We start from the raw sequence: 14,784 nt of genomic DNA on the forward strand, positions 1-14,784 counted from the left end.
AATTAAAAATAGGGGAATCCCTGCGGGGATCCCCATGGGGAGCGGGGCGGGGAATGCCTTCCCTGCCCCCGCCCCGCCCCGTGAGGCGGGGAGGGATTTTCCCCCGTTCCTCGCCCCGTCGGGAGGAGAGGGGATGGTGGTTATTTTGGGGAATCCCCGTCCCATTTACATCCTTAGACACCAAAAGCCTTTAACACTATTTTAACCAACTGAGCTACTAGTGGTGGTTTTATTGTAATCTTCTAAAACTACCATGATAGCCTCCTATAAAAACAAGTGACATATTCACAACTAGTCCAATTTTTTTAAAAACATTTTATATTAGTTTTAATATTTTAAAATACCAAATTATTAAAATTAATAAAACTCGGCGGGCTGGCCCACCGGCTATGGGAGGAGGCCCGGGCCGGGTACGGGTCATCCTTTGGTGTGACCCGAACCCATTGGGTCTGCCGGGCCAAACCGGCTCGGCGGGTTAGAAGGTGGGATGGACCAGTTCCGGGTCTGTCAAAAGCCAGCCTGGAACCACTTGGTCATGTCCGGCGGTCCCGGTTAACCGGTCGTGCCCACCTCTAGCTGCATGGATTGAAAAGTAAGCTGTCAGAAAAAAAGGAATGTATGGCAAATTCAAATGTTAGAGGATCTGTCTGGGATGTTTTGAAACCTTCATAAATTTATAATTAATTTTCCATAAATTATATTGTTAGTGCAACCGCACTATTTATTGGCATGATTTGACACCAAGGCAGATGACGTGGCAACCATGGTGACAAGGCATAATTGATGACATGGAGAGTATGGTGACATGGCAAGGAGACTTGGGGTGCAAGGCAAATCATCTTAATTATGGTGGAGCTATTTTTACTAAGTCTACAACATGGGGCCAAATATCTTGAAGATCTTGGTGGTATTATTCATGGTAACTTGTTCAACTTGAAGACAAGATCATATCAAGACCATACTTAGAGAGATGTGATTGAAGACTAAATATGGTGGAGCTTATTTGAAGAAATATCTATTCATGGTATGAATGAAGGAGATATGATTTGAAGAATCCTTGATGATTGAATTGATTGATTGAAGATCTATTATTGGGAAGATTTGAGGACCAAACTTGGGTGAATTGAAGATCAAGTTTGGAGAATCTTTGAAGACCAAACTTGGAAGATTGAAGACTATGTTTGGCAAGTTTCATGGAAGACGCACAAGGACGTGCGCCCCTTGCGAGGGGACTGCGTGATGAGGAACTGAGGAGGTAGGCTAGTTGCCGGCAGTCAGGATCGAGAGATTTGGCTGCATCGACTCGAACTAAGCATGACCGGGAGGTTGATGGGTCATGAGGTCGTCCGCAACGTAACCAGAACTCAGTCAAGTCAGCAGTCAGGGCCATGTTGCAACTTATGTTAGAACAGGAGTTGCAACAGCTAATTTCGGAAGGTTTTAAATTATTCAAGGTTGTCAGACCCGGACCAGCCCGGCCGGTTCAACCGGAAAAACCGGGAACCAGCCATGTGGCCGGCCCGGGTATACCCTATTGACCCGAGTATTAAAAAACCCGGTGTTAACCCGGTGACCCGGGCGGTTCAACCGGGAACCGGTTGACCCGGCCGGGTCAATCGGGTCACAATGTTTAATTTTCTTTTACAATATTTAATATGTTATTATTATTTTCTCATTAGAAACCACAAAATCGTGTATATTTATTAATATTAATTTATAATTTATAATCAATAAATAGAATTACAATATATACATATATATATATATATATATATATATATATAATAAACATACCACCAAAAATTAACATTTAAAAATAAAATATATTAATGTGTTATGTAAATACTTTCTAAAAAATTTAATTTAATAAGAAAATAAAACAATAAATAAGTGTAATTTTATTATAAAAATATAAAATTAAAGTATTCTAATTAAATAAAAAAATATAAGAAAAATTTAAAAACAAAAATAAAAAAACTCAATTGAGATATAAGAATTAGTGAATTTAAATTTCTTTATTTATTTTTAACAAAAATCAACCAATAAACAAATAAATAAATAAATAACACCGAGAGAAGTTCGATAATTATATATTAATATATTAAATTTGTAAATATTTAAAAAATGTAAAAATAAATGACATAATTAGAAAACTCTACTGTATATAAGGTCATTTATCAATTTAAATATTAAATTTGAGTAGGTTTTTATAATATAATTATGGGTTTAATATTATATTTGCTCATTATTAATTATTATAATATTTTTTATATTTAATTATTGACCCCGGTTTAACCCCGTTTTGACCCGGTCAAACCCATTGACCCCTGACTCCTGGGCTTAGCCGGGTCATTGCCCGGGCCGGGTCTGACAACCTTGAAATTAGTAGCCGCGGAGATTCTAAAAGAGGTATGTGCTATATTTGGGACGTTGAGGCGTCTATATAAGCTACCTTGCTCGTAGATTGTAAGTGTGACTCGTGGAGGAGAGTGTGTGAGCACTAGACAATCTAGAGAGGGTAGTGATCTTTATTGTTGAGAGTGTGAGTAATAAGTGTTTGTAGTCATATATTTTTACCTCTTTTAGTGGATTATTTATCTCCAGGCTTGGCCCCCCAGACGTAGGCAAGTGGACGCCGAACTGGGTTACCAATCTTGTGTGTCTCCTTCTTGCTTGGTTTGTGTGAGTTTTTCTTTGAGTGTTTTGAGTGTTCACTAAACCACAAAACCACATCACCGAAACTAACATATATAATATAAATAAAAAAATATATAAAACATTATTAATAATTACAATAAAATAAAATATTCATTCTAAAAACATTTAAAGATTTGAAATCGATATTTAATCCATGGTTCAATTTCATGCAAAAAAAAAAACCTTAATGATATTATAAGATTATGTTGATAACATAATAATAAATAAAAGTAATATTATTTTTTTTAAAAATTATGAATTGTGCTTGTCAACTTTGATTTAAAGCAGGAGAAATATATGAATTTTAATTTCTCTTATATTAAAAAAAGATGCATAAACATTTTAATTTAATTCACTTTGATTAGGAAACAAATTAAATGTAGGCTTTTTAATTTATTTTGAGTTATTATAAATTATTTTTGTTTGTCTCAAAATTTATTAAGATTTTTTTAAAATGTATTTAACAAAAATAAGTTAAATGTTACCTATTTTTTAAACTTTTTTTAAAAATAAAAAAATGCTTCACAATAAGCATGTGGTCACGAGCCATCACACTACAATGTCTATTTGTCTTCAATAACTATGGCAACGCTTCTGAACAACAATAAATTTAAGGGTTTTTGCAGGTGTACCCTTGAATAATTTTAAAATTTCATATTTGCCACTAAATAAAAGATAATTGCATACATACCCCTGAATAATACATAGAATTACATATATACCCCCGGGCTTCAAATTAACTGAAAACCCATCTCTTAACAAACAGAAAATATATAAAATGACCATTATACTATTTGCATATATACCCTTCAAAAAAAATTTATTGTAAAATGACCATTTATGAATACCCCCTTTAAAAATTTGAAATTTAAAATAGTTAAAAACAATTATTTTTTGTGTGCAATTATATCATCCTATTATAGTTCCAAATATATCACTTCATCATTTAAATTTTGATAAAAACCTAAATGAGAAATACACCATTAAATATATTGATCTACATGTATATACCCTTAAAAAAAATTTTGATAAAAACCTAAATGAGAAATACACCATTAAATATATTGATCTACATGTATATACCCTTAAAAAAAATTATTGTAAAATGACCATTTATGAAGACCCCTTTAAAAATCTAAAATTTAAAATAGTTAAAAATTATCATAATGGAGTCTATTACAATCATAAAGTTAACCAGACAAACACATCAACATGTTCATAAAATGTTTGCTAACCATTAAAAGTTTACATGTTCACATGAACATGTTTACAACCAAATATCAAAATCAAGTCTATTACAATTATAAAGCTCCAATATTTGTAGCCAAACCTGCAAAATTAACAAAAAAAGATTATATGAGCATCATTTATAACCATACAAACACATCAATATGTTCACAAAATGTTTGCTAACTATTAAAAGTTTACATGTTCACAGGAACATGTTTACAATCAAATATCAAAATGGAGTCTATTACAATCCTAAAGCTCCAATATTTGTAGCCAAACCTGCAAAATTAACAAAAATAGATTATATGAGCATCATTTATAACCATACAAACACATCAATATGTTCACAAAATGTTTGCTAACCATTGAAAGTTTACATGTTCACATGAATATGTTTACAACCAAATATCAAAATGGAGTCTAGTACAATCCTAAAACTCCAATATTTGTAGCCAAACCTGAAAAATTAACAAAAATAGATTATATGAGCATCATTTATAACCATACAAACACATCAATATGTTCACAAAATGTTTGCTAATTATTAAAAGTTTACATGTTCACATGAACATGTTTATAACCAAATATCAAAATGGAGTCTAGTACAATCCTAAAGCTCCAATATTTGTAGCCAAACCTTCAAAATTAGCAAAAATAGATTATATGAGCATCATTTATAACCATACAAACACATCAACAAACAACTAATTGATTAATAAGAGGGCAACTTGCCTCTTCCCCATACAAACATCATTTAAACATGGATCTCTTTATCTCTTGGAGTTTTTCTAGGCTTGCCACTTCCCTTACAATTTTAAATTAAACTTGATTAGTAACTTAACAAACAACTAATTGATTAATAAGAGGGCAACTTTAACATAGATTACAAAACTTCAAACAAAATTAAAAACAATTTAAATTAATCAAGTAGAACATTTATATAATTTTCAATACCTTCCTTGGGTTTGTTGGGAGCTACTTGTTGATGGATTTGTTGAATGTTCCGGCTCTTTACAAGTTCTTGCTTGATGACCAAATCCACCACACCTAACACATTTATGTCTCCCTGACTTTATCTCATCTGCATCCCTTATCCTATTTTTCTTCGGTCTTCCAGCTAGTCTCCTTGACAATGGAGGAAGTAAACCATCCAATTGACCATTACAAGTCCATTGGTTAATGTCAGGCATAGGAGCAATCTCCAACTTCTAAGCAACCCTAGTTTTCTCCACTGAAAAATATAAATCAACATATTCTTCCCATTTTGCACCTCTGATAGAAAAGATGAATGTCATAGCATGTACACAAGGTATTCCAGAGACTTGCCACTTTCTACAACTGCATATTCCATCAATCAATAGAACTTCACACCTCTATCCTTTATAAGAGACCTCAGCCTTTGAATCACTACAACGTTGTACCTTATATGATGCCAATCCTGTAGATAGGTTCCTTACATATTTCTTCACAGATGGCACAATATCATCCTTCCATTTTGTTGTCATTCTTCTTCTTTTATCCATGGTCACCATTATCTTCTGTCTGATTGTGTCTAAAAGATCTAAAACAGGCCATTCCCTGGCTTCTACAACCCATGCATTGAATGACTCAGATATGTTATTTGTGATGTATTCACATTTGCAAACAGTACTAAACTGTGATCTACTCCATATCTCCTGTTTTTCCCTAAGTCTTCTATCCAATTATAAGCACTGATATTAATTGATTTGATGTCTTCTATAGCTGTATTGTAACCTCTAACTGTGTATGATCTTGCAACAACCCAAACGCTTCTTTGTAGACTTTCCCCACGGAATTTCTTCTTGAAATTTTTATACATGTGGCCCACACATGTTCTATGCTCCACAGATGGATAAACCCTACAAATAGCTTCCTTAAGATCCTTTTGCCTATCAGATGCAAGTACCAAACCATTAGGCAAACTTATTGCCTCATATAAGCCATTCAAGAACCATGTCCAGGACTTAATGTTTTCCGACTCTAATATGCCATAAGTAACTGGAAAGAGTCGATTACATCCATCAATAGCACTAGTTGCTGCCATTACTCCTTTGTATTTGCCTTTGAGATGACATCCATCAAATCCCAAGAAAGGTCTACACCCCAAAAGAAACCCTGTACTGCACGGTCCTAGACATATGAACATCCTCTTGAAATGTGATTTTCCCTCATTTGATTCTTTGTCAATTTTTACTATACTGCCATGATTCCTTCTCATCAACTCATCCTTGAAATCTGTGATCTTCATATAGGAATCCTCCCAATTACCATGTATGGTAGACACAGCTTCTTCTTTCCCCCTCCAAACCCGATGATATGGTAGATCCACATTATACTTTTCATTTAGCCTTCTTCTTAACTCCTTGCCAGATAAATCACCTTCCTGTTGAAGCCAATCACAAACCTTACTTGCAATCCAATGTTGGGTAGCCATTTGATTCCCACATTTGTTTATTGAGCAACAAGAGTGTTCATATTGCATTGTCTTTACCTACAAGATATTAATGCATATTAATTGCTAGTTAATGTGTATTGCAAAATTAAGTAGCAATAAGTAAATAATAATTGTTCTTACTTAGAATACACTTTGCTCTCGAACAATTGATGCATGGACCCTTCAAGAGCATTTATAATCTGCACACCTTACCGTCACTCTTGATCGATCACTTTTGATGTACTTAATGGAAAACTCCCTAAGGATGGAGTACTGTTCAAGTGCCCTTCGGAATTGATAACAATCAACAAACAAGGAGCCGATCTTTATACTTGGGTTTTCACCATCAATCTGAATTTGGTCTTCCTTAGCACCGGATTCATCACCTGATTCATCACCTGATTCACTGCTATACAATGAATGGTAGCTAGTTTCACTGTCAATCTGCTCAACCAAGTCATCATCTTGACCACAATCTTCTTCATGCACTATATTGATGTTTTCATGATTTGCATCAATGCTTGCTTGAGCTGGAATTGGTCTGTCATTAGAAGCACAACTTTGAGTTTCTCTCCCATCCATTACTTCTAAATTAGTGGCCCTTTCCCACCCTCCTGTACAAAACATGGTGTTGCATCAACCAATGTTACATAAATCTCACACTTCTTTAAGTCCTTATACTCATTAAACATGTTGGTGAGATCTTCTTCTCTTTTGATTTCAACAAATAACTTCTGACTGTTTTGTCTTGTCACACTCCAAAACATTGGTATTTGATTCAACCCCCAACTGTAGAATTGAGATAGATCTTCTTCCATATTCATTTTGTTGTATAAATCGGCATCTATAGTAATTGATTTTTGTTTTCCCAAATGATACTTCAATCTTGTAGTGCCTTTAATTTCCTTGAAGTATCCACCATACTTGAATGTCAACTTGTACACACTGTTGACATTATCACTGCAAGAAATAAAAATTGTTGGAATTTTTTAAAGAACTTACAACCTAAACCAAAGTAGGAAAACATTTCAGCAAAAGAAAAAAAAAAGCAAAAAATACCACATTGTTGTAAACTGAAGAGGAACCAGGAACCAGGAACCAGGAACCAGCCCTTTAATTCTTCAAAGGCATCATTTAGTATGTAAAACAAACCTCATCCAATGCTCGGACATCCTAATTGATGAAATTGGACCAACCCTCTACTTCATAAATGGCTTGGATTATATCTGCCATAGAGGAAAAGAACAAATAGACTTTAAAATATTAGCATCAGAAAACAACTTTATTTTGTAACATTATTGCAGAGCTGAACACTAAGAATTAGCATCAGAAAACATTAGGGCAACTCACGTTATCTATCGCAACAAGGAAATTAAGTAGTTAATATGAGAGAATTCCACCAGGACTTTGAACCAAATAAGTACTGTCATGACTAATAATGACGTGATCGGAAAATTAACAATACAGAGAATATGGACAATACCAAGCATGTAGACAATACAAAGACCGTTAACACAATTGGCACACTTAAACTAAAGAACTATTGAAAGTAATAACCAGAGCAAGAAGTTAGCCCAAGACCCCTGACCTTATTCCATTTATAATCCTAAAATACCAAGACAATGAACCAAAAATCAGGTGTCAATAGATCCACCACTTAAGCTACAATCAGGAAACACCAGTTGTGTCATCATAACCCAACACAGGCTGATAAAAATCTCCAAAAGATTCAAACTTTAAATAAAATCTTCAGCTAATACAATCAAATCTACCAAGGAAATGACCGACGAATTAACAAATGATAGCCCAAGCCCAAAATTAGACTGACAACGAAGAGAAGAACAAAAACCGGTGAGTAACAGTACAAACATCAGCACACTTCAAGCAACAAGGAAATCGAAAGACAACAACAAAATTCAAGATTCTCCAAAATCTCAACTTTATGCTGCACCTGATGCTTAAATCTCAAAATAAATTGAAGGAGTTAACCGACGAAAACTGCGACAAACACAAGAATTAACTCACAAGAAGTCGAGGGTGAAAATACAACCATCAAAGAACTCACGGAGCATGAGAAAGTTAGGAAACCCTAGAAAGCGCAAGGAGTAGAAAACAAAGAAACAAAGAACAAGATCTCTTACCATGAGGTCAACACGGAAGGGATTATGGTCGAAGTTCGCAACAAGCCCCTCAAAAGAGCTGAGCCGATCGCTAAGGAAGAATATTGATGAAAATTAGGGAGGGCTGCGAAAAATTCAAAGGCTACGGTTTGAATCTCTCATCCTTAGGGAAGAAGATGAACATCAGTGGTTTTTCTGTACGGCAAAATCCCAAGAACAGTCATAGTCGGGCTGAACGGGAGAGGAATAGAGAAAGAGAGAGAAAGAAAGAGAAAGATGAGAAGAGATCTGATATTATTGGTAAAGTTATAGAAGGTTATTTTAGACATTTTATATATCTTAATCAAGATTATAACTATAGTTAATAAAGTTAATTAATTTCTGTTAACGGAATCAAACGGTAGAGGCAAATCCGTAATTATCTATATTTTTCAGGGGTATATACGCAATTATGTTCTAAAAGAGGAAAGTTTAATGGGGCGTAGGGATGTCCATATAAGATACCCTGCTTTGAGATTTAGGATGAGCTCCCAGTGAGTGGGTTGAGAAAAATGAGCATCAGGCAATCTAGAGAGGATTATTTTTTGTTGTGAAAAAAAGTGAGTATTGTAACTCTTCTTTCCTTTTCTTTTTTTAGTGGATTGAGAGAAAAATTATCACACCACTACCCATCCGGAACTAACAACAATAATTACGTTTAGCATGGGCTACACTCATTATTATATATTTTTGTAAAATGCACTTTAAAAATGTCAGATTTATGGGTAGATCCTGCCGTTGGATTTGCTCCTCCAGTCTTTGAAGGCCAAGTATATGGTGTAGGCTTCTCGGCCGGACTTTCATATTTTTACCATTCATTGCTCTCTTGGGTAGGTAACGAGGCCGAACCGATGACTCTTTCCCTTCGAGCTTTCATCACATTATGTCATTTTAATTTTTTTAAAGTTGACAAAATAAAATCAATGAAAAACTAAAATAATAGGTAAATAAAATAATTAAAATAACAATTATTACAAAATTATATAAAGAATGAAATAACAAACATAATAAAAAATACACAATGCCAATAATTATAAGAAAAATTTAAAAACAAAATGAAATAATTAAAAAAAAAATCTAAATACAATGCTTCAGTGGCTGTGACTGAAAGTACTATGCTTTCTTTGATATTTTCTTTGTTTGATTTTTTTATTTTTATTTTTTGTGAGCAGGTGGTTCTCTTTCTTGACTACAAAAACTTGCGGTGAAGCCTGTGGAAATTACCAAATAAATTACCAAATACAAAATTATTAAAATGACACCTTTCAAAACAATTATGGAAAAAATAAACTTACCAAATAAATAAAATTAAACTGAAAATAAAACTCACAAAATTAAATATTTTTAGGGCTATAAAGTCACGGGGAATTATATGCAAAAATAAATAAATAAATAAAATTTAGCTTAATAACAAAATAAGTAAACAACATTAAATATATATAACTTTAAAAGGTTCAAATGATACTAATTAAACATAAGCAAAATTAAATATCAAACAAAAAATAATTTAAACATTAAACATCATTTATTAAACATAAAATTAAAAAAAAATGCTAGTAAACAAAGTAAATTAACACTAAATCAAATAACAAGGAAAATATAAAAGCAATCTTATTAAATTACTCTAGAATAATTAAAAATTAAAATAATTAATCATGGCAAGTAAAATTGTAGTAGTGAGATGAATTTACTAAACAAAATAATTATTAATATGTAATTCATTAAAAAAATATAAAATAAAAAATCTAACTTTAGTAATTTTCACGTTTTTAGTAGAAAAAAGAGATTGGGAGTACTTAGAAAAACTTGACAATTTGATAAAAATTGAGAAAACAAATGCTTGGTATGAAATTTATTGGTGATAATAGCCTCTATATAGAGGAAAAATGAAAAAAATTTTAAAAAAAGAATTGAAATAATAATAAAATAATATAAAGGTGGTTAGTGAACCGTTATGCTACATTATGATCAATAGAAGATCGTGAGAAGATTCAGAACAAGTTTGGGGTTTTTTTAATATTTGTTTCAATATAAATTGTTGTTACATTTATTGTTGTTCAGAAGATTTGGCATAGTTATTAAAGACAATGTAGTGTGTGATGGCCAATGGCTACATGCTTATTCTGGAGCTTTTTTTTTTATTTTAGAAAAAAAGTTTAAAAATAGGTAATAGTTAACTGATTTTTGTTAAATAAATTTTAAAAAATCTTAATAAATTTTGAGACAAATCAAAATGATTTATAATAACTCAAAATAAATTAAAAACCCTTCATTTAATTTGTTTCCTAATCAAAGCAAATTAAATTAAAATATTTGTGTATCTTTTTTAATATAAGAGAAATTAAAATCTATATATTTCTCCTACTTTAAATCAAAGTTGACAATCACAATTCATATTTTTTTAAAAAATAATATTATTTTTATTTATTTTTATGTTATCAACATAATCTTACAATATCATTAAGGGTTTTTTCTATGCATGAAATTGAAAAATGGATTAAAGATAGATTTCAAATATTTAAATGTTTTTATGGTGAATATTTTATTTATTGTAATTATTAATAATGTTATATATATTTTTTTTTTTTTATTATATAATTTATTATTTAATAAAATTAATTATTTAAAAATTATTATAATTTTGCCATTTTTATTAAAACTGGCCTGACTCATCATATTATTAGTGAGAAAAATAACTAACTTCAGGACTTCTTAACTCTAATTTTTATTGTTGAATATAAACACGAATCTAATCCTCATGAATACTTGTATTTCAATATTTAGGAGAAATTTTTTTTATTAAAGCGAACATCCATTGCTTATTGTATATTTATATATAAATATTCCAACCCCTGTAATTAAGTTTCTATAACCTAAGTGCATGGGCCTATTTTTAAATTTTTATCTTGAAATATTTAAATTAAAAGAAAAACCATTGGGTTGGCGCCAGCCCGATGGACCAACCCGCCAGCCCATAGGTTATAAACCTTTAACTCGTAACCAGGCCCACTACAGTACAGCGGCTACGGGTCATTAACCTGGTGGATTTAGCCTGGCAGGGCCAAAAAAGGCCATGCCCACCTCTTCACTACCCATCCTCGCTTATTACTCACGACACTTGCCACAAGAGGATAGCCCAAGGAACCATCCTTTTAGTCAACGAGTAAGTGATTCATTGGTAGTTGGGTATGGTTAGAACCCTTCACAAATAGTGAGAGTTTGAATTACGATTAAGGGTATATTTTTTGGAAATGTGAGTAGTGGTTGTGTGTTGGTGATTCTAACATTTATATGTGCATGGACCCCATCCTTACTTACTCCGTCGAGATTTGTGTATTCTTCCTTGACAGCTTAGTTTCTTATTTTGATAAAAACCAAACAAACAAACATCGTGTTGATGGAACGAAGAGTCGGTGTTTCTTGTTTAATCCTTTGTTCCATTAGAAACATGTGTAGCAAACCTTTCAATAGCTTAAAAGTTTGAAAAGACTTAGGTTTAATTCTCTTAATAATCTCTCTACTTTTTCAAACATACCCTTTGGGTCCTATACTTTAAACTTTAACCTTTTAGTCCCACTACTGATTAAACTAAGTCATGTTAGTCCCTATTAGGGCTAGGGTTTAGGGTTTAGAATGACAAACATGACTCAATTTAAGCAATAGTGGGACTAAAAAAATTACAGTTTAAAGTATAGGGACTCAAAGGGCATGTTTGAAAAGTAAAAGGACAATTCAGAGAATTAAACCAAAGACTTACGATAGAGATTGTGGGATAAGGTTATATAACGTTTTTTAGTAGGAGTTCTCATCTAACAGTGGACACGACAAGATATTTTTAAAACTTACTATAGACAAAGTGGCCATGGTAATTAATTTCTTTTTTGGTTGTTATTGAAAAGTTCTAGCTTTATCACCTTCTCTCCTTTCAATCGAAGGTCACTTAATCATCTGGTCTCTATTTTTTGTGTGTGTCCTAGATTTTAATTATAACTCTTTTTTCTTTCCTTCTAATATATTTTAGGTGTTATATGCATTTTTTAGGAAATATTTACAAACTAATAATCGTTTGAAGTTTTTCGTAATATATGAGATATATTACAAACCAACATAATAAATCGTAAAACTTGGATATTGGCCATTAGAGATCTAATTTTTTCTTCCTCCCATAGACGATGAAATTTAAATATTTGTTCTTCTGCTATAAAAGGGTGCTAGGATTCGTTGAATCTTTTCTCTTTAACTTTTTCACACATCATTACAAACACATCTTAAAAATATATATATATATATATATATATATATATAAAAATATATATATATATATATATATATATATATTAATATGTCATATTTTGGGTGGGCACAAGCCTAATGGGTTGATTTGGACAAGTTTGAAGAATGGATCCAAAGACCTACAACATGGTTAACTAAAAAAATATCTATTCCATAAATGACCTAATATGTCACATGCATGTAATAGACATGATAATGGTCTTTTTAATAATATTAGTCCGCAAAATAATTCAACGATGATTTTTTATAATTTATTTGGAAATGGGAAAAAATATATAATAATATTTGAAATTTTATTTTGAGCATCATTTTAGATAAGGGCTTCTCCAACTCATCTTTAGAATTGAATAAAATCACTAGATTTAGGGCACGGTGTGCTCCAACGGATTTACTACAGTGATGCGCAAAAAACTGCGTATCACTATGGCACGTTTTTTTTTGTTTTTTTGTTTTCATTATAAAATTTATATTTATAATTTCATATTTTAATCAAATTAATAACTTATAATTTAAGTTATATTTTTTAATTTATAAGAAATAAAAATTGAAGAAAATAATACAAGAAATATAAATTCATTAAAATTAAAAAAAATACATGAAAAATAAAAAAACATAGAAAATAGTCCTAACATAGATTATCATCGATAGCAATAAAAAAACTACAACACCCAAAATACAACTAATGAAGTTGAAAGTAGATGTGGCTAATAGTCTGCCATGCTTTCACCACTTCCACCAATATTTATATTCAATGGTTAAAAGTGAAAAGGAATTAAAGTTAATTCAATTTGCTGATGGTAGGAATATATAAATTGTGAAGTGGGAAGAATATTCTTAGAATATTCTATTTTAGAGTTATAGAAATACTAGTTGGAGAAACTTTCATTGTAGAAGATGGATTTTTTTATACTAAAGCTTCAAATATAGAGTTTTGGGTTGAAGATGGCCTAAATAAATAAATTTAAAGTAACTGTACCACTGCATTTATTTTGCTCCTTCCATGAATACATGGATGGCATGACAACCCCCTTTTCTTTATCCAATATTAAAATACTAACTGTTTGGTTACAAAATAAAAAATTATGGTATAATTTTTCTATGTAAGAAGTCCAAGTGATTATTACAGAAATTGTAGCATATTTTATTTCTACAGAATAAGTGTTTTGTTAACAAACCCCTAATGACTATATCTAACAAATGTCCACCAATCGAATGTTTCAAATCACAAATGAGAAATGAAATTCAATGAGATACTCACATATTGACGACACAAGTAATGACTTGGTGTGCCTTATTGAGTCAATTCTTAGGATCGGCGTCGTACAATCGGGTGATCGACGCCATTGAAATGGGTGATCGGTGGCGAGAAAATCTCTCCATTGCATTTCAGTTGGAGAGATAAGGTAGTGGAGAAAGAAATATGGTAGAAGCCAAGCTGCCAAACATCATCTCTTCATTTTGTAAAGCCACACTTTACAATGAGAAAATATTCCACTTTGAATGGAATATTTTTTTATGCCATAACACCCATATTATGTAGTAATTCTATAGTCTAAATTAAGTACCCAAACAACCCATATGGGATAATTCTCATAAAATGTTAAATTATGGAATATTGTACGGATTATGCCATACTTTTGGGCTACCCAGACAGGCCTAGTTCAAAAACCATGTCATTTTTTTTCTTATTTATTTAGGTACGAGATTGAGGAATTAGAATTTTGTGAAAAAATTTAAAATAAGATTTAAATAATCTTCATAATAATTTTTTTTCTTTATAGTCAAAATTAAACCCCGAGGTAGATTAAGTACGGAAGTGCCACATAAAGGATTTTCTAGAATCAATTTAAAAAAAAAACATTCAGACATTTTATGTTTCTTTTACTTTACCACTTCATAATGAAATTGAACGATTTTCCTAATTAAATCATATATTTTAAATTTATTAAA

At 31.6% G+C, this 14,784-nt stretch overlaps 1 protein-coding gene across 1 annotated transcript; it reads right to left on the reverse strand.

The window, feature by feature from the left end:
* Positions 1–5,300: 5,300 nt before the first annotated feature.
* Positions 5,301–6,964, reverse strand: LOC120284116. Its single transcript, XM_039290919.1, has 3 exons — positions 6,596–6,964; positions 5,690–6,439; positions 5,301–5,603 (listed from the first exon to the last, which is right to left on the reverse strand). Exons 1-3 carry the CDS (start codon positions 6,962–6,964, stop codon positions 5,301–5,303), a joined length of 1,422 nt encoding a protein of 473 aa, XP_039146853.1.
* Positions 6,965–14,784: the final 7,820 nt, after the last annotated feature.

Source organism: Dioscorea cayenensis, chromosome 19 (genome assembly GCF_009730915.1).
Source record: "Dioscorea cayenensis subsp. rotundata cultivar TDr96_F1 chromosome 19, TDr96_F1_v2_PseudoChromosome.rev07_lg8_w22 25.fasta, whole genome shotgun sequence".
In the NCBI taxonomy this organism is placed as follows: Eukaryota; Viridiplantae; Streptophyta; class Magnoliopsida; order Dioscoreales; family Dioscoreaceae; genus Dioscorea; species Dioscorea cayenensis.

Coding starts and splice junctions, on each gene's coding strand:
- LOC120284116 (XM_039290919.1), bottom strand. CDS start 6,964: ATGGATGGGAGAGAAACTCAAAGTTGTGCTTCTAATGACAGACCAATT. Junction 6,440..6,595: donor GTGATCGATCAAGAGTGACG/GTAAGGTGTGCA, acceptor AATATCTTGTAG/GTAAAGACAATGCAATATGA. Junction 5,604..5,689: donor TTGTTGCAAGATCATACACA/GTTAGAGGTTAC, acceptor AGGGAAAAACAG/GAGATATGGAGTAGATCACA.